This window comes from Wasmannia auropunctata, unplaced genomic scaffold, assembly GCF_000956235.1.
Source record: "Wasmannia auropunctata unplaced genomic scaffold, wasmannia.A_1.0 LD335987.1, whole genome shotgun sequence".
NCBI classification, from domain to species: domain Eukaryota; kingdom Metazoa; phylum Arthropoda; class Insecta; order Hymenoptera; family Formicidae; genus Wasmannia; species Wasmannia auropunctata.
In genome coordinates this window covers 627,078-648,135 of record NW_012026903.1, presented here as the reverse complement: position 1 = coordinate 648,135, position 21,058 = coordinate 627,078, and the positions used below count along the sequence as shown (strand labels likewise).

The 21,058-nt window shown below is 29.2% G+C and overlaps 2 protein-coding genes and 1 long non-coding RNA gene across 6 annotated transcripts in view; 1 reads left to right on the top strand and 2 right to left on the bottom strand.

Annotated features, from left to right (window-relative positions):
- Positions 1-21,058, top strand: part of LOC105454205 — a 101,431-nt gene that overhangs the window by 41,612 nt on the left and 38,761 nt on the right. The window contains exon 2 of the long non-coding RNA XR_974963.1: positions 17,071-17,099. This is a non-coding gene — a long non-coding RNA (uncharacterized LOC105454205). The remainder of the gene's footprint in view (positions 1-17,070; positions 17,100-21,058) is intronic.
- Positions 1,084-5,138, bottom strand: LOC105454202. Of its 4 annotated transcripts, none has more exons than XM_011696672.1 (6): positions 4,776-5,138; positions 3,069-3,276; positions 2,475-2,649; positions 1,788-2,130; positions 1,447-1,558; positions 1,084-1,258 (listed from the first exon to the last, which is right to left on the bottom strand). In XM_011696672.1, exons 2-6 carry the CDS (start codon positions 3,242-3,244, stop codon positions 1,210-1,212), a joined length of 855 nt encoding a protein of 284 aa, XP_011694974.1. In that variant the 5' UTR covers positions 3,245-3,276; positions 4,776-5,138; the 3' UTR covers positions 1,084-1,209. The 4 variants fall into 4 exon arrangements, with proteins under 4 accessions (XP_011694974.1, XP_011694972.1, XP_011694976.1 ...); XM_011696670.1 differs by lacking the exon at positions 4,776-5,138 and adding an exon at positions 3,963-4,122; XM_011696674.1 differs by lacking the exon at positions 4,776-5,138 and adding an exon at positions 3,963-4,122 and having other exon boundaries at positions 1,899-2,130.
- Positions 7,283-9,696, bottom strand: LOC105454204. Its single transcript, XM_011696675.1, has 3 exons — positions 9,559-9,696; positions 8,069-8,270; positions 7,283-7,817 (listed from the first exon to the last, which is right to left on the bottom strand). Exons 1-3 carry the CDS (start codon positions 9,599-9,601, stop codon positions 7,676-7,678), a joined length of 387 nt encoding a protein of 128 aa, XP_011694977.1. The 5' UTR covers positions 9,602-9,696; the 3' UTR covers positions 7,283-7,675.

Genomic DNA, 21,058 nt, shown 5'->3' with positions numbered 1-21,058 from the left:
TCGAGCTGAATCCGAGATTCGCTGAAGAAGAAAGGGAGAAAGAGAGCGAAACTCCTTTTCCCTTCACGGCAAGATATCGCGCGCTCCTTTGTGTTATCGCGGACTGACGACGATACTTAACGTTGTCAAAGCACGACCGCGCGCACGAGCCGATCCCGCTCGCGAGGTAGTTATAGGCAGCGACCGGTGCTATTCCGAGATAATCCCCTCGCCCGGTGGTCCAGAACACGGAAACGGCTCGCGATAGAGTTCCCGCGATCGTCGGCGAAAGGCGGAGGGAGAGGTCAATCGTAATAAAGAGCAACAGCGCGAAGGGGCTCGGAGACAACTCGTTAGCCTTGTCGCGCAGATAACATCGTGCTCGGCCATAAAGAGGTTTTATGTCGATGCACATGTGCGGGGAAATCGTGGATAATTAGGTGAAAATTATTCCTTTGACATAGAAACGTGTAATAAAAATATCTAGACGTATAATAATCCTCCGAAAGAGTATAAATATGAACGATAAATATATAACATATACAGTAACTTTTAAATATTGCAAAAAAATAAATTAAATAAAATCCGAAAAGAAAATTTTCTTTGAAATTAACGAATCACAAGAGTAATCCTCAGTTATTCAAACATAATTTAACATTAGGGATTTGAATTTTTTAGATCACATCTATGATTTATTTTCATATTAGAAAAAGCTGCAAATAGATCTTCTTACACGCTATGCATTGTTATATTAAAAAAATAAAATGTCTTTTTATAGTTAAGAATTTAATTTCGAATATATATTATATATTAATATATTAATTATATATAATTATATATAAATTATTATCTAAATTTCAATCGGAATTACAATTTTATCAATCTTATTTTTATTATTTATGATTTGTTTTGTATAATGAATGGTATTGTCTAAATTTCTTAAAAATTAATTTATATATTAATTATATATTAACATTAAAATAATTAATGTTTGTTAAATATAATATATAACATTATAGATATAATGCTATAAATTTACGCAAAAATTCTTTTTATTGTTACATTAAACAATTAATACGAAATAAGAAAATAGTATTTTATAAAGTTGTGCATAATGAAAAACTTTTATTTTCTGGATTAAAACTTATTTTATAATTCATCGTCACAGCAATATCACAAATTAGTAAGACCTTACAGTTTGTCATATATAATAATATAACGTTTAATTATTTAACATTTAAAGGAGAAAATAGGAGTTACAAAATCTTCATCAGCAGGCCTGTGTAAAACAAAAATTATTGTTAGTATTATAAACAAATTTTATGATTAATGATGATAAAAAGAATAAAGAAGTTTAAAAGGCTTTAAGATGTAAAAATTCTAATAAAATGAATCAGTTTTAAAATCAATACGTAAATATTAATGCGTTTTAATAATAACACAATAAAAATTGAACTTGGTACTAACACGGTAGAACTAATCCTTGCCGGAGTCACGGTCGATGTTGCAATCATGGTTGATATGGCACACGTATATATCTGTGCGGAAACCGGATAAATATTTGCAGGGTTGACTTTAACTGTGGACAAAAAATCAATTATTAATAATAACAATTTTTGCATAACTAATGATTATTAATAATAATTTTTGCGTATCTAACAATTATTTGAATATGAGGAAAATTAAAAAGCACGCTCTATGATATAAAATAATAAGAGAAAGATTAAATTTGAGCCACTACGCCTCAATATTAATGTGTGTCGATAGCAATGTGTATAACAAAATTAAACTTGGTAATTAAACTTAACCTAGCTCTGAAGGTGATGGTAATGATGATTGCCGTGAGATATGTATAAGATTGGGCTGCTGTAAGGCTACAGAAGACAACAGTTGTGACTGTGGTGTAGACCGTGGCTCACTTATGATTTGTGACTCTTGTGTTGAAGATCGTTGATGTGAGATTTGTAACTCTTGTGCTGAAGATTGCCGACTTGTGATTTGTAATTGTTCCGATGATGACGGCTGATATGTGAATGGTAGTGAAGAACGTGGCAACTGTGACATCTGCGTGGCATGCAGAAATGATAAACGTGACCAGTCTGTAGGTCGCCGCTGATTTTCGAATTGTCGCGATAGTGGGACGAGCGGTATCTTTGACAAGAGACTGAGTGTTAATCATTTTTTTGCGTAATTAATAAAAAAACAAGAAAAAGGAGGAAGGCTTTACGCTAAATAAAAATAATACATACGTACTTATTATAATTATTTAACGTTTGATAGAAAAATATTACGTGACGGTAAACATTTTTTTGGACTATTCTCAATGGTATGATATATAAAATTAAAATGAAACTCACAATGATACAATTAATAACAAGAGTAACATAATATAAAAATTGTATAGCAAAATAATGAACTATCACAATGTATTAATTAAAAATCTTTTTAATTGATATATATATATATACACTTTACGCACTGTACGTTTTACTCACTGTGTGTGTATTTATCCTTATTCGTCTTCTGACAGTTTCGATATTGTCTGTCGAAAGGGAATATTCATTTATACCTGGTTGACCAAGGCAAAAGTGACGAAACCAAATAATGAAATGGCGCCAAGCGGTCCGGAAGCAGCTCCGAATACGTTTTAAGATATGAATATTAGGACAGCTAATTAAACAAAAAATATATATGAAGTAACGAAGTAACAGCCAAATCATTGCAGTAGTATATAATAAAAATATAATAACATTATATAATAATATTAATAATTGTAAATTGTTATTATTTATAACTATTTTAATGCTCTTTTTACACATAGAATGATAAAAATGAAATTATATAAAAGAAATAATATGAAATTACATATATAAGATATGTTATTATAAAAACGTATGCTACAATAATTGGGTACAAATTTTCAAGATGTTTTGCAGCAATAATTTTATATTATTTTGTCCCATATTTTCACTTTTTTTTTTAATATATATGTACTATTTATATTATTATAAACTAATTACATATGAATTAATAAATTAAAAATTATGAAAATATTATTATGAAAATGATAGCAAAAGAATTGTACTTACCAAACTCGGCGATACAAATTGAAATGTATAATTAACATTATTAGTACACCAGTTCCTAAACCAGCAGTATACCACAAATAATTGTGCCAGTGCGATATTATATAATTTACATATTCATGTTTACATATAGTATTCGAAAATTCTTTTGTTTTGTTTTTTCTGTACGTAATATCCATTGATGATAATATCACATTTTTTGTTACAGCACCTAGAAAAATAATTGCAATTAGTAAATAATTACGTCTTTTATTAATAAATAAATTTTCTTTATGATAACTATTTATTAAAGAGCTGCAGAGTACTGTTAATTGCTAAATATATAAAATTTATTTGGAATAAATTTTTCTGTTGATTTTAAATAAAATTACTTTTACATTAATATTTTTTATAATAAATTTTATGATAAATTTCTTATTACTGTATTATGTATTATATTTTTGATAACTAAAAGTGAAATAAAAAAGATAATTTAATACACTAAATTATTTGAACTATTCTGTATATATGTAAATTATGACAAATTTTTAAATTAGACAAAGAGAAAAGAGGTATTTAACTTTGTCTACATTTTTAATTCTCTATAATTCGACGTTTTATACGTAATAGTTTATTTATAATATTGGTCTATAATCTTAAATATGCTACTGTTTTCATTAAAAGATGTTTTACGATTTAATATTATGTATCAATTGCATATCAACAATTATTTTTTTTATATGCATATATCCCTTTATAACTTTATTCAAAAATAGATTAAAAGAGATTATTCAAAAATATAATATACATATAGTAATATTACCTGCCACGCGCGCGTATTCGAAGTATTACAATTAAGAGAATAATAATCCTATAAAGCATTATTCCTTTTTAATATAGCAATATAAATTACTTTACCGGAAATTAAAATAGTGAATATGATGATCCATAGTGATAGTGACATAATTTAGAATTATAGAACATTCAGATCTTTCTTCCACTACACTTAAGTAGAAAAAAATCACACTTTTCTTGATTTAATTGTCTTAATTAATATTTTACTGTATGATGTATTATCTGAAATTTGTAACTAAAATTAATAATGTATTTTGGATATTTGAATAATGAAAAATATATTATCTGACAGCTTAAATCATATTCAAGGTGATAAAAATGAATAAATTCTACGGAAATTCGAATTGAGGGAAATATTTATAATATTACATATTACAGACGAGATCGGAAAAAAATAACAGAAATATATATGGAAGAAAAAAGTAGAATATATAAGAGCATTTGTTAGTGTTTGTTATTTTTTTTTTTTATAATTAATACTGTCATTATGGAAATAACGTAGTATTAAAAAAATTAAAATTTAATTGGATTGTAGCTTCTATGTATAATTATATATGATTTAATGTACATTTGAATTTACATTTAGTGATAATTGAATACATAGATTTGACCATTTTCAATAAATCACAGATTTAGTTATAGATAACAAATCTTAAATTTAATATTGATAAACATTGAGATTTATTGAATTAAAGTCTATAAGATTTGTATACGTATGTTTAAATCAGTAATTTAGTTCTTACAGATATGAGGGAATAAAACCTAAAAATTAGTAACAGGAAATGCGTTGCTTAGACTTGGAATTTACTTTACAAATTATTATTATAGTGGTATTACAAATTAGTAAGTCGTTGCGATTCGTAAAGATCTACATACCTTGTTAAACTCATCGAGCCGAACTTCGATCACGAGCCAAACGTGTGTCTATATTGAAAGCCGGAGAATCACATAGATTTCACGACGTGTTACTTGTAGCTCGTTTATGCTTCTTGTTTACGTTAATTCACGGCTTGTAAATATATCTCCTGTTTGAAAAAAATGGATGAAGAAACGAAGCTAATGGACAAGTTTGGGCAAGCTTGAGTAATATTTTGTTTTGATTTGTTGACCCGTGGCTCGGCAAGCCTTTTGATTCGCGATCTGCTTATCGACAACGAACGGGAATGACGAAACATGAACCGCGAGCCGAAAATCGCGAGCTACGAGCTGCGAGCAATAACGAACTACCTACCCCTCTTCCATGGCACGTGGCACTCATGGCAGACGTCCTGTTCGCCACGTGATTATGTTATGTAGCTTGTCGCCTGTATACGCCGTGGAACTCCTGATGGCTTTATAAAATTAAATCTCGAGTCGCGAGCATTTATTTCGATGTTACGCGATTCGACTTATAATATTTCATGTGAAAATGATATTCTGTTGTTGCATCAAAGAATGGTACACGACGATAAATAAGCTAAACGAAAACAATTGCCAATCAGTCACAGCATTTGATGCAATCCATATATATACTTACATATTATTGTTTGTATTGAAATAATTTATTTTTGAGAGACAGGATGGAGTGGTGCTGACATTTTATATAATAATACGTTTTATAATATTTTATATTTTTGTAATAAAAACAAAAATCTTAAAAATTTAACCTAACCTCTACAAATTCTTGCCGTGAATTACAAGAGCTTCACAAACTTGTGGCACCATGAGGTTGATAGATTATTTTCAAATCTTGAAAATATATTGCGGATTTGTAAAGTCACCGTTTATTAAAAATCAGTAGTAAGTCTTTCCTACACAATTAACATATCTATCTAGACCAGGTATTCGATTTCTGGCATGAGGTTAACCAGTTGACAAAGAAACTGTGTGACAAAGACATCTCTATGCATTGTCTTTTCTTTTCTTGTAAATACTAGTATTGGGTGCATCCAGGAACGCAACCTGAGTGCTCAGCTCTTGCATTTGTTTGGTCTATACTTCTAGGTTTAGAGAAATATACCAATAAGAGACAAGAACTTACTCAGCGCTTACAATTAGTGATCCATTGCGCTCCTGGATATACTCAGACTGAAAGGAAAGAATTATATATGTAAATGTATGTATATTTAAATTATATATTTATATATATATATGTTGCAGTTGCTTGATATTGGTTGTATTATTATGGAGTAATATAAAGAAATGCTTAAATTTAATTACCCACATCTGTAATTAATAATATGGCCCATTTCAATCTTTTAATCGATGAGCGACTGAAATCCTCTTTGAAACGTAAAAATTTTATTACTCAATTATTTTCTATAGAGAAGAAGTAAAATTCTTAATTTGAATACATTTTAAAGTTTATTTATATTTTTTTTACGAAGTCATAGGTTTTTAGTCATAACAGTATTGAATCTTAAACCATTTTCAAATCCAAACTTTATTTACAAGTAATTGAAATAAAATTGCATCGTCAATATATTCTCTAAAATACATGAGTTACTATTTATGTAAAACTTAAACTATAACTTAATAAATACATTTTTTCAAATTAACTAAATTTAAGATTTTTTATTTTATTATGATGAAATTTTGCACTTAAAATTATTATTTAAAAATTTATTGACATTAATTGAACTTGGAATAATATGTTGAATTATAAGATTTATTTTAAGTATATCGACAGTTATATGTTTATTTAACCAATTTTATTTGTAACCAATTTTAATAAATCGAAGATTTATTTATGTTAACAAATCTTAGATTTATTATGTCTAATATTGATTAACTTTTATGTCTATTAAATCAAAGCGCAAGATTTTTTATATAAGTCAGTCATTTAGTTGTTGCATATATTATGAAAAGATATAATAAGACATTGCATGTTCATTTTGTCAATTGTCATAACATCAAAATTGCAGTTTAATGAATTGCTGCATTTATAATTATATATTGTTGAATTTATAGTTACAACTGTTCTGGTTTCAGGTGAAACACAGCGGTCATAAAAAGTAGATTATTGATTATTATAATTTGTAACATAATTATTAATTTTGTATAAATTATAATAATATAATTATAATAATATAATATATACGTATAATTATATTATGATACGCACATAAATGATACATAAAGAGACGAATCCATTACATTCTAAAAAGTCAAGTTTAAAACCAGCTCGCTATCGGATATCTTATATACAATAAGTAGCAATTAGCAATTAATAATAAAATAATGTGTCAAATGCATTTTATGTCTTTCACGAATAAAATAGAATTAAATTTGAAATTACATACGAACACGAAGAATAGCGAGATAAATGGAAGATAAAATTTATACAGTAATACATAAATTTAAGTTTATCTTTATATTTATATATTACTGCTTTTTAAAGTAGTATAATAAATAATTAAAGTTGATAAACAATACATATTGGTACCTGAGAAGAAATAAGATAATATCTAATAATGAATAAAACTTACAAAAATAATAGAAACCTAAATTCCAAATTTGGTTTTAGAAATGTTTTTAAATTTATAATTAAAAAATGCTAACAAATACATTAGAAGGTTCGGGGATAACACAACCGTAGATGATTTTATCTCGGCGCTAAAGAGAATGCGCCAGATCGTGTATTTATACACGGATTGCAAACACCTAATACGTTCTTTAACTGACATATATATATAAATTTATATATATGTCTTCATATTTTGTTTATCGCATATTTCTCGTTAGAGTATTTAACGTTATATCGTATTCCTCCATATGGCTACATTGCTTCTTGTCACTTACGCGTCTATATGTTGCATTGTAATAGATTCAGCATTAGCCATATTTGCAGGGAGACTTGTAAGATAATTTAATAGAAACCATGGGTTATAATAACTCCATGGATTTATATTTCTATGGTTGTCATTTCTTTCATTGAATCTATATATAAATGTAATTATCAGATACTAATAATCATTTACAATTAATGACAAATAACAAGAATTGTCTAGTGATTTCTTATACATGAAAATTTTAATAAATGACGATAGATGATGACAGGAGTCTAATATTGTTAGCATTATATTTATGAATTTTTTAAAATGATATTACGTAGCTACAAATTTAGCATACATATGAATTAATTAATTATGTAATTATAAACAGATATGTTAAGGAAATATTTAACTTACTTTTGATACATATATATTGCTATTTGTGGAACGATTAGGGCTGTACAAATGATTAATATAATAATGATGATCAAAATATCTTCATCGTCACTGTCTTTCTCTTTGTTAATATGCTGTGTATTATTTTTATCATCGTACTCTGTACTGTTTATTATATCTGTATTATTCGTAAATTGTGATGTTACCTTTTTTGATACGATATCTAAAAGAAAAATAACAATTTGTAATTAATTGTATCTAACTAATAAAGATTTATTTGTTAATATTAGATTATTTTGAAGAAATTTAATTTTAATGGAAATAAAAATTTATTATGAATAAATTAATTAATAATAGTAGTTAATGCCTGTACAATTAATTAGAAAAAATTAAACAATTAGATTTCCAAAACAATGTTTAACAACGTAAAATTATACGCTTTTATATGCAATTATATATTTTTTATCAATTAATTTATCGAGAGAGAGAGAGAGAGAGAGAGAGAGAGAGAGAGAGAGATTCATTTATTTTTAATTTATGTTTTTAGCTTGACATCTTTACTTATTTAAAGATATGTTTACTATATATAGTAATTAACTGATAATTTATTAATATAAATAATCAATTTTACTTGCATTTTACGAATGCTACTAACATTAGTTTTATTAATTTTTAAATTTACAATTACTTTTAGTAATTATCAAAAACTTTATTAATTATTTATTTTTTAATGTTAAAAATTTTTAATTTACTAAAGATAGAAGTTTAGTATTATCTTAAGATTTCGGAATTTACTTTCAATTTTTCGTGTAATTATAATTATAAATTTGAATTTAATATAATTGAATATATAAAATTAATAAGTGTATACGTTTGTATTAAGAGAATTTGACTTACTTGTTCAAAATTAGAAATAAAATTACACATATTATTATTTGAACAACTATAAAAAGTAATATAATTATATGCTTTAATTTATCTAGACATAATATTCATTTTAGTGATGTCATGTTCATTTGTAGTTACTGATTCGTTCGTCTTACTCGACACTAATGTAATATTTTGTGTTATGGTATCTAGAATAATAATATTTTATAATTAGTAATGCCTACTTACTGAGAAATTAGTTACAAGAGAGTTTGTTAATAATAAATATTTGAAGAGCTTGGTGCAATAATGGGCTAATCGTAGCCGAATGTGTGATATTGATAGAAATAAATGTATTTTTTTATTAATTTTAAAGTTTATTTTTATCTTTACAAAATGCGGATTAGACCACTGTTGCAGCATGTCCTTTATTTGTTATTTTAGAATATTTTCACTGTTTTTGAAAATAAAAGTTTATAGAAAATAAGTTGGTTAAAAAAATGTCAGTAAATCAATTTTTTAGAGAACAATATTCTTATATAAATTTTTTCAATTATTAATTGAAGTTGTATGTTGAATATTACAATTACACAGTTGTGTATTAGATTAAGCATGTATTTTAAACGATGTGAGTTTTATCTTACCAATGATTAAAGTCGTAAATGTAAGAATCCGTAATTGTATCATAATGTAAGATTTGACTTGTTTAACTTTGTTTCCTTTAAAAAGCTTAGCTAGATAGCTCTTCTCTTGATTTTATAATTGTGATCAATATCGCAATACTGTATGAATTATCTGAAATAAACAGTCTGATTATTTTGAAATATCATAATAAAAATGAATTCTAAAGAAGAAAATCTAAAAAGATTGAAGGAAACATTTATTATGAAATAAAATAATTACAAAATATAATGAGATGCAGTGTAAAGACAGGAATAGGATTATAATTTGGTTTAATTACTACGTTACTTGTATTAAGGTTGCTTAACGAAGAGTCACGCGAATTAAAAGTAATGCACAACACGTATTCGATTATCTTTTTAAAATCATCATTAATATTTATTACATATAATTGTTGACTATCGTTTTTGCAAGATGGACTAAAATTTATACTTTTTTTGAAGTATAATCGATTTTATCATCAATTTTATACTGACTTTGCCATTATTATATAATAATACGTAATAAAACATTGCTAAATTTAAGGAAATATATGAGAATTAATGGTCATTATTGATATTCTTGAGTTTTGAGAGAACTCACTTTGTAACACATTGTTACGGATTGGAGTACAAGATCTATATATTAAATGTATCTGTATATTAGCAGCTTTATTTCAACAAAGATTACAAGAAATGATAACAGGAACATTTGTCACCAAAGATTGGGTAAAATAATATATTAAGATGTTATTTTTGGTCTAGATGCAAAAATGGAAGTAAACTAATATTAATTTATCTGTCTTACCAAATATGACACTGTTTCTACGTCCTTCTCGTATGGCACGGTATGAAATGACTAATAAATATTCAGTTTGTAATGCCCATATTAGACTAAAGATTGTGATTGGATTAGAATCTAACCAATCAGAAGAAAGAAAACCAATCTCAAGTCTAGTGAACTTTGCTTTGATTGGTCAAATTTCACTTCAATCTCAATCTCTAGTCTAATACAGGTATAAGATACATACGTATTTCTTAAAGCTGATAGTCCATTTCTACAAGTTCTATTGGTTTGCCATATGAAAGTCTTAATTCTTAAACGTTGACAAGTTGTCTTATCAAGCAACGCATTCTTTGAAAAAGATAAAAATTATATATGATTTTATTTCGTTTAGCTATTTGGATTTAACTTTTTTTTTTTTATATCTTCGAGAGTAATAGATATTTCTATTTGATCTTAAATTATCTTACAAGAAATTAATATCATAAAGATAATAATTTGTAATGATTGCTTGTTGAGACATGGATTTTTGTGAAGAATACAACTTTATTATAGAAAAGATACACAAGGTCCCGACACGTGCAAACAGACTGACGGCTGTTCTAGAAGTAAGGAATCACGTGACGCGATTATAGACAATATAGTTAGAGATTGTGGACTAAATTAAAAGCATAAAACGGAATCTACATGTAGTAAATTAAATCATATCTTTGACATTGCATTATAATTGTTTAGCTTTTGTTTTTAGAAAATTTACAATGGTAAGATGTCATTGCAATTTTTTTTATCTACGCAATAATTAGTTTTGCGTCCCTATATGTATGTATATATATAAAATAAAATTCTACGATTTTGATATTTAAAATAATGATGTTACTAATAATCGAGATGCAACACTAATTATTGCGTAGATAAAAAAAATTGCAATGACATCTTATCCTACCATTGTAAGTTTTCTAAAAATATATATAGTCATACTTATATTATATTATATTATATATATATATAATAATACACAGGATATTTTTTTTATTATATTACACACACATATATATATATATATATGCTGAAACAAATGCGTAGATAAAAAAATTGCAATGACATCTTATCCTACCATTGTAAGTTTTCTAAAAATATATATGTATAGTTATACTTATATTATACTATATTATATATATATATAATAATACACAGGATATTTTTTTTATTATATTACACACACATATATATATATGCTGAAACAAATGTATTTATATTTCCATTGTTATTATGAATTTATACAAAATTGATAAAAAATATTTACATTTCTATCATGCAACTATTACAGGTAAAGCTATCAAAAAATGTACGTATGTAAACAAAAATCGTGTAATATAAAACGTGTCATATAAGTAGTCATTTATTCTAAGGCACGATGTGTTCGTCAAAAAACTACCTAATTAAATACTTAATTAATAAAAATTACCTTACTTAAAAAAATCTAGCATTTGCAATTTATGCAAAGTTTATGTATAGATGTTCGCATGTTAATGATTATTGTATATAAAAAATTTATACATTATCGTTGCTAGATTTTGATATTGTCAGTATTATTCAATATTAGTATTAATACTGTTAATACTATGTGAGCACAAGTAAAATGTAAATTGTGATTCTATTGTAACACAGAAATCTAGTAAAATTAGCTTTAATTTCTTATTTCGTTGACTTTATATCGGTGTTATTTTTAAGCATATTTTCTTATTATATCTCACGTTTGCCTGCTTTTTTTTTATCAATACCTAATTATGATTTCTTGTTATATCTGATACTTTATGTAACATTCATACATATATATTTTTATCATATATATATATTTTTTTGCAGTGTGTTTCACAAAAAATCCAAGTGAGTAACTTTTTCAAGTGTTGCTACAAACAGTCGTACCGTATCTCAAGATGAGGGTATCGCAGGAGATGCCTAATTAAATATAATTTATGTATATATAGTTACATATTCAATACATTAGTAAAAATTGAACATACGTGTTCTTGTTAAATTTTTTCTGTCAATTTTTATCCTTAGATTTATTCTGTATCTAACAAAAGAACGTATTTTAATATATCTTTAACAAGATATAAAGAAATAATTTGTTTGGTGTATAGATAAAATCACATAGTTACATTTAACAAGAATACGTAAGTTCTTATGTATGTTCAATTTATTAAATTTAATTAAAAAGCTATATAATAGGTTTTTAATATCATTTTGTTCCGTATTTTTAATTCTTTTTTTTTACGTAATTCTAAACAAAGTGTATACAAATTTTTATTAAAGCTGTAAAGATGATAAATTATATGTTATATAATAAGAGAATTCAATTTACCTAACGTGACAGAATATATGAACACATAGATAAATCATGGAGCTCATAATAACTCCTAACCAAAGAGAAATCAATTTTTGGTTCTTTATTGCAATCATGATTTGTAAATTTTCCTTGTGAGCTTGATTCATATTTTCATCATACTTCACTTGAAATTTATTATTTGATAATACTGATAGGAATATCTGTGTCAGAGCATCTAGAAAAATAATTTAAAAAATAATTATACTTCTCATCAAGATATCTGAATTAATAATTATTTCTTAGTTTAGAGAATTATAATTTGGTTAGAAACAGAAATTTAGTGTACATAGATTGAACTCATTGAACTATTCTGTAATTAAATTAAGAAAATTAAATTATAGAAAAATAAACAATAAACTAAGTTTATTAACGAGAGGAAATTTATATTTATTAATCTTTTATTAATTAAATAAAAAATCCAATATACATGTAATAAATCAAAACATCATATATGAATGTATATGTTATTTTATGTTTTGACATATTTAGCAAAAGATAAAGATATTATTTTCCATTAAAAATTTGTAATTATAAAATAACTGCCAAAAAGAAAAACATATATATTTATACATATTTGGAAATATAAATTAACTTACATAACAAGATAATTGCGACGATTGTTACTTGCATTGTTCCCATCATAAAGTAAAATATTATTTAATTTTTTCTTTTAGATAAGACAAATAGACGAAATTGCACTTTTCTTGATTCCCTTAGTCGTAATCACGATGCCTGAAAGTAATAATGTTATCATTGTAGATAATTGTGAAATGCACTATATTTGTCGAATAACTCATATTTATTACATTATTAAAATTAGAGGCATTAATCTGAAGAAAAGATTGAAGAAAAATCGGATTAAGGGGAATAATTATCACAGTATAAATGTGAAAAGTGTCATAAAGTAGAGTGAAAATAGTCATAAAACACAACAGAATATAATAAAAAAATAATAAAAAAAATAATTGTCTCTTTTTTTGACAAAATTAGAATATAGTTAGCATTAATACAAGTAGTCAATACTTAATATGAATGTACTATAAACCTTCTCTTAAAATATTTGTCGTAATTTTAAGAACAATGCAAATCTAAGAATTAGAAAGTTAATATCTCTCTCTCTTTCTCTCTCTCTCTCTCTCTCTCTCTCTCTCTCTAATGATTTTAAAGGAGAAAATCGGGATGTTTATTGTATAACACTTGTCCGGCACAAGGACACAAAAATCAAACGATTTTTGAATATACTCGTATTTATAACTCAGTCGGTTCTTATTAAAATCTTATCAAAATTTTGTAAGTGAATCAAGTATCGTAGAATCAGATGTTACGAGTATTCATTTTATAAATAAATCTCTTAATATTATTTTAATCGAAACGACAATTTAGTTCTCTAAGAATAATTGATTCTGTCATTAATTTTATTTACTCATATATGCTCACTAAATTATTAATATATGATAGCATGTAATTCTATGTACTAACGTAATAATATGTGATAATTAGTATATAAATAATAACTATTGTCAAGTTTTGAGAGAAAGAATATAATCTTTATGACAACTCACTCGAACATATTATAATGCATACGTACAGTGGTTTTATTGCGCTGGAAATAATATCGAACTTATAAAAATGAAATATTGAAAAGAAGTTTGCCATGATAACTGATACATTCCGGCACTTTTGTCTTATATATTATTATATTATTACAATAATTAATTGCTTTACAATATCAACGTGTTTTCTACATCTTACCAAATGGGGCGAACTTGTTTTCTTGCCTTTTGTGTACCTCGCTCAAGAGCACGTGAGTGACAAATGTCGATACGGTCTGTAGGAAACACGTACATAGCCTTCAGCGCATTGTTCGATTCGGACGAATACTATTGGCTCTTATTCTCGCATGAAGTTATCTGTCTCCAGGCGCTTGCAGATCGCACTGCCGTCTATCATTTTTGATAAAAATCAATACAACATGTAATAACATATTTAATTATTAAAATCCCATGGAACACCCCAATGGTATTGCTTTTTTTATGTGTTTTAACAACAGATCAGTGACAATTAACAGTTTGTAGGAGATATCTAACTCTTTGTGATGATTCCTACAAATGCTATTGGCTGTCACAATTCCGCACAAAATTATCTATTCTTAGGTACTTATAGATGGTACCACTGTCTCTTATTTTTTATAGAAGTCTAAATTTTTTCTGTATGACTACGCTCTCTTTCAGCTTGCGTATAATTCTAGATTTATCTTTAAATACTAACAGATGTTTCTGTTCACCGAATCGAATCTGATAATCAAAAAGTTTTGCTTTTGAATTTCCTCAGAGCTGAAAATTATCTGATTTTTGTTCTATATGTAGAAAAAAATTGCTAATTTAAAGATTTGTCGTATAAGTTGTATCTAAAAAAAAAAACTTTAAATTGAACGCTGTTTTTATCACCTAACGTAATAATCAGTTTTGTCATATATATTTTAAGTTTTGCTTATAACGTAATGTTAAATTTATTTCTTAGATCTTAATCTGTTTTGAATGGATATCGCTTAGTCGGCTAAAATTAATTAATATACATACATGCATTCAGATGATCAAGATAAGCTGAACGCATTAGATGCTAACAGTATACATACATGTTACTTTTTAAAATATTCTTTATTAGCAATTAATCCTGTGATACTTATTTACATTTTGAATCAGTGACGCTTTGATAAAAAAAAAGAAATTAAAAAGTTATGAGATTCCAAATTTATGAAATTTATTAATTATTATATTTACATTTGAATCATAATCAGTTACACACGAATCTGTAAAAATACATGCATTAAAAATGTATTATTTCAGTAAACATCAATTCTGACGCATTGTTAGATGCTTGTCAAAATATATATATACATATATATATATATATATATATATATATATATATACATATACTGAATTTAAAACATGTAAAATGTAAAACATTTGTACAAATTATTTATATTTAATAATGTAATGTAATTTGTACAAAATTTTATTTCTTTACATTACACAATTAACATGCTATATTCTCATATTATTATCATTATAATATGAGTTAGCAGTTTAAATTATGTACTTTAACATTGTTAACTTCAGTTTTATAGCTGTTTTATAACTAATATAATTAATATTTGTTTTATAATATATTATAGAACTGTTATATAATAAGAGTTTTGTAACTTATATTGTGTTAGAATTGAGATCGTATCTCTTCAATTGTACAATAATCATGAAATCCATAAGGTATCTCTCTCCTTGTATAATATTCATTAGGTTCACTATAGGTATACGATTAGCTACATTTCGGTACTCTGTACGTCTATTGCAACAAAAGAAAGAAACGCAGTTTTGTAAAAGGAGTTTGTAAGAGGAGCGGCGATGCATTTTAGAATCTTTACAACGTCTATACGAAAATTTTAATACCTAAAAAGATAATTTATATATGAGTGTATATATATGTATGTATATATGTATATGTACATGCAGGGTGTAGCTGAAATAACAAATTTCGGGGGCGAGCTTCCTACACCAAACATAAAAATAGTTCATATGAACATATGTCCGCAAACCCAATGTTACTAAGCTATAGCTAAAAAAAAAAGTTTAAATATTAGCCGCCGTCGTGGAACTGAGGGGGAAGGGGGTCTTTAATTAAAATCCTTAATTTATGAAGTTCCAATTGCTAACAAAGATGTGCTACGCCAACGCATCCTTGCTTGTGAAACTATTTGCAACTGCCCCGGGATCTTTGAAAGAGTGCGACATTTCATAACCCGACGTGTTCAAGTGTATATTCAATCAAATGGGAGATACTTCGAACATTTGCTTTAATTAAGAATTTAAAATAAATAATATTAAATAATAATAAATATTACTTTTTTATTTTCACTTATTAATGAATATTTTGAGCTGTATCTCTAATAATGCGGACATATGAACTTTTTTTTTATATTTTAGTGTCGGGAGCTCGCCTCGAAATTTGTTATCTTATTTCAGATGCACCCTGTACATACACACAGGGTGTTCGAAAACTCATCCACACTACTCTTTTTAATAGACTCTTCAAGGTCGTAATTATAATTTATTATGATTATGACTCCGAAAAATAAATTACAATTTTTTTAAACATAAAAGTGGCTATAACTTAAAAAAATCATAGTTTATTTTTTGTAATCATAATCATAATAATCATAATTTATTACGATTATTATTACGATTTTTAACATATAAATGGCTATAACTCGAAAACAAATAATTTTTCGATCATATATTTATATAGCTTTTTTCTTTCTTTTCAGATCCCGAATCACTTCAGGAAGTAGTGCAGGTTAGTTTCCGGACACCTTATATCATTTTGTAATATCGTGAATATCATTGAACATAAGCATGTTAAATTGAAAAAAGAAATTGATCTTTCTATGTATGCATGTAATATTTGTTTTTAGCGATTAAGGGATCATAAGATATTTCAATCGTATAATAATTCAACGTATCTTTAGGGATTTGCCTTATATCAAATACACGTATTGCAGTGGCCAATAAGTAGTACAATTATCTGCCATATCATCTCTTTTTTTCTACGACGTATTATTCAACTTTCTGATGCATCTGCGAGCATGATGCGGCAAATATCGCAGTACCACTTTCTTATCTACTCGATCAAGCAGACTTTTCGAATAAATCATTTTTAGAAAGAATAATTTTTATGAAGAGACATCGAGAAAGCTTTTCGTTTTTTGTCATTTTTTTAATTTCAATGTCTTATGCAATCAAATCTGTCCGTTAAAGTAGCTCCTACTTGAAACTAAATTGGACACAATTAAACAACAAGTAAATCTTTATTTATTCGCATGAACTGGCGTTTTTATCGGACCTCTTAATTATGCAGGTATGCGATCGTGCGTGACACGCGCCACCCGGCGAATCTTCGTGCCGGGGAGGCACGTGAACGAGATGCACGAACGGGAAGAGCCCGTGGGCGAAGTGTATTCGCGAAGTCACCGATGTCGGTTCCGCGCGATCGTGGCACCGTCGCAGTCGTCGCCGCGGCATTTCCACGTTGGACCTATCCACAATCGCGCGTCACGTCGTAAACTCGCGGACATTCGTGCTCGCGTGGCACGTCGCATTCTTTTAATTACATGCACAAGCCCCATAAGCCCCATCCGCGCGACTAAGCGCTTAGAAACGGCCGACCTTTCTAAACGCGACGGCAAAGTCCGCGGGATTGTAAAGAAAAAGGGAAACCGAGCGCGAGCGCGAAGCGAGAGGACAAAGGACTTATATACCGATTGCCGATCGTCGTCGTCGTCGTCTTCCTCCTCGTTGTCGCCCGCTATCTCGCGAGCCTCGATCGTTCCTTACCGCAACTATGTATAAGGGCGTTCGTCGGCATAAAGTCCCCGTTCTGCAGTCTCAGATATTCATCTGGCAGTACGCAATTATTGCGTTACGGCATGGAATGTATGCTATCGGAAGACACAATGCACCATTCGGCTTCACCAAATTTAAAGACTGAACTTTATCTCAGCTGTTTAATGTGTTCAAGTTTTGATCATATTACTATAAAAATTACTTTTTAAAGAAATACTTTTTTAAAAATATTAGAGAGAGAAGATTAAAAAATTCGTTAAAAACGAATAAAAATGAAGATAAAAAAGAATTTTAATTCAGTTCAAGATATGCGATTGTTTTGCCATTAGAAAAAATGAGCGTATATATTCTTTTATGTACAGAATATATTCAGTCGCATATATTACCGTATTCTTCTTATTTTTATACGCTTTTTATCTTATCCGGAAGAAATTTTGTTTCTGAACATAATAAAATATTGACACACTCGCTCGAAAGAGTCATCGTGTAATTTATTGTTCGACATAAAAATCTCCATTAGAAAGTGCAAACAGCGATGCCGAGACGAGATATTATGTGATATACACGAGTAAAGTACTGAAATTAATTAGAAAAGTCAAAAGGGCTGTATTTTAAACACGCAAACGCGTATGCGGCGCAATAAAGATATCGATCAACGATCGCGGCTCTTTTGATCAGAAATCAAATCGTGGTTAATGGGTTGATTAATTAAAGCTTTGATAGCGAGAGAGAGAGCAGGGTATGCCGCTCGTAAAATTACGGTACGCTCGCGATCTGGGCCACCCAATATGCCGGAGTCACAGGTGCGCTCATCACCTCGCGCCGAAAATCCGATCGACGCGATTCCAGAAAAACTCGGCATTATTTTGGAAAGTGCAGGTGGCTTGGTCGAAAATAGGCCGCCGGCACGCGCTCGTAACGAAGAACGAACGGAAAAAGCGGTCGAGCGGGACCGCGTCTTTTTCTGCGCGTTCCGCTCGTATACGAAATGCGCGTCTTCCCGATTTTTGTCGGTAACATACTTAATATTGACCAAACCGTCCTTTAGCATGTTTTCTAATAAATAAGACACAATCTCGCGCTAGGTTTCCGGAGAAACCGCGACAATGAAAAATTACGATGGTTATTCCTGAGAGAGTTTCTGCTTTATTGTCGAAGAAGTCAGTCAACGATATGCACCAAGCGCACAATCGGCGCGCGGCATTGTCTCTCGACGATTAGCGACGAAAAAGACGATGGTGATATCAGCTTTCCTAGATTGTTGAGCGTTCTCTTCGCGCGGGTTAAGATCGCACGTGTGAACGCGGACTTGCCGTGTGCTCGGCCGTGTGTTTATAGCGATGTAAGTGAAGACAGAAAGAGAGAGAGAGAGAGAGAACGGGACGGCAGCGGCGGTCCCACCGACGGTCGTTTTATGAATATGCATTGGCTTTTCCGGCCGCTGCCGCCGTGCGTTGCTCCCAATTTGTCACACACCGTGGCATTATCCCATTTTGTTAATAAAGCAATGTTACGCGCGCGCGTACGCACCGGTCGATTCTTCCTTTTCCCCCCTTTCTTTTCTCTTTACTACTGCAGCACGTTGCAATTATGCAGCTTTGTAATTGCGCGGCACCTTGCCCGCCGTTGCTTCCCCGCGGCTCCTCCTTTCCCCCCCCCCTCCCCGCGCGGCGTATCGCATCCTCGTCCCCTCGGCGTTACAACGAGACGCAACTTTATTATGACTATAGACCCGAGTTTCTCTCGTCCCGTGGTATAGCAGGTGCGTGACGCGCAGAAGAAAAGGATTGCCGCGAAAAGGGCGGGGCGAGAACGCGCCGACAGAGGAACTACACTTGACTTCGGTTTATTTAATTTCATGAGCTCGCACTCGTAGAAATACGTATGTATTTTGTAAGATCATCGGCTTCTATAGAAACACATGAGAAATGCGAGGGTATATCCGAGTAAAGGAGAATGATGGTTGTGACACTTTCTCGCAAGTGATTAAATGCCGATCTTTTTAGATTTAAAAGATTCTCCGCCAGACATGACTTTGTCCTCGCGTGTGATTTCTTTCTTTTCACAGTTTAGCAATTTTAAAAAAGAATATTTTTTCTTAACTTTGTTAATACTTCAAATATAAATGTCATAATAATGTTTTCTATAATTTTTTTTTACATTAACGCGATGATTACAAAGCAGAAGCATTGAATTCTAGAATTTCTGACTCTGATTCTGAGAATTTTAAACGAACTTACACTTTTTTTATTTAATTTTTTGACAAAGAAATCATATTATTTCTATAGGCTTTTCCGTAACATTTGAAAAAATACGTTTTTCTTGACGCGCGCATTCAATTCTTCGTCTGCACTGTTATCACCAAATAATGTCGAAATAACCGAGCGAGCTGTCACTGCAGTTACCTTACTAACGAGTCGGACATGACGTGCGGGAATAGAAATACGCGATCCGCGTCGTATATTGCGGCCGAAAAAGAGAAAAGCGTGACGTTTGATAGCCATATTTACCGCGGAAAATAAGCGGACAGAGAGCGAGAGGGAGGGGGGGGAGAGAGAGAGAGAGAGAGAGAGAGGGAGAGCGAACGAGTGAGAGAGAAAGAGAGAAACAGAGAGAGACCTTCTATTTGCTCAACCGAATTGATGTGGCCCCTCGCTAATTGTTCGCTGACTTAGCGAGAAGTAACAATCCGATTAGAATTAGAACGCGAAAGTTATTTCATCATTAACTGGGCGGGTAACGAGTTATTATGGAAATTGGCGAACTCGCGCGCTCGTGAGAAGTATTTATTTAGGCTTAGCGAAGAACTTAAAGAAGCGAGAACTTAAAATTGTGTTACACACCGGAGGGGACGTACAAAGAACGCAACGTGACGCAATTCATGAATACCAACAATTTAAAACTTTTATTTTT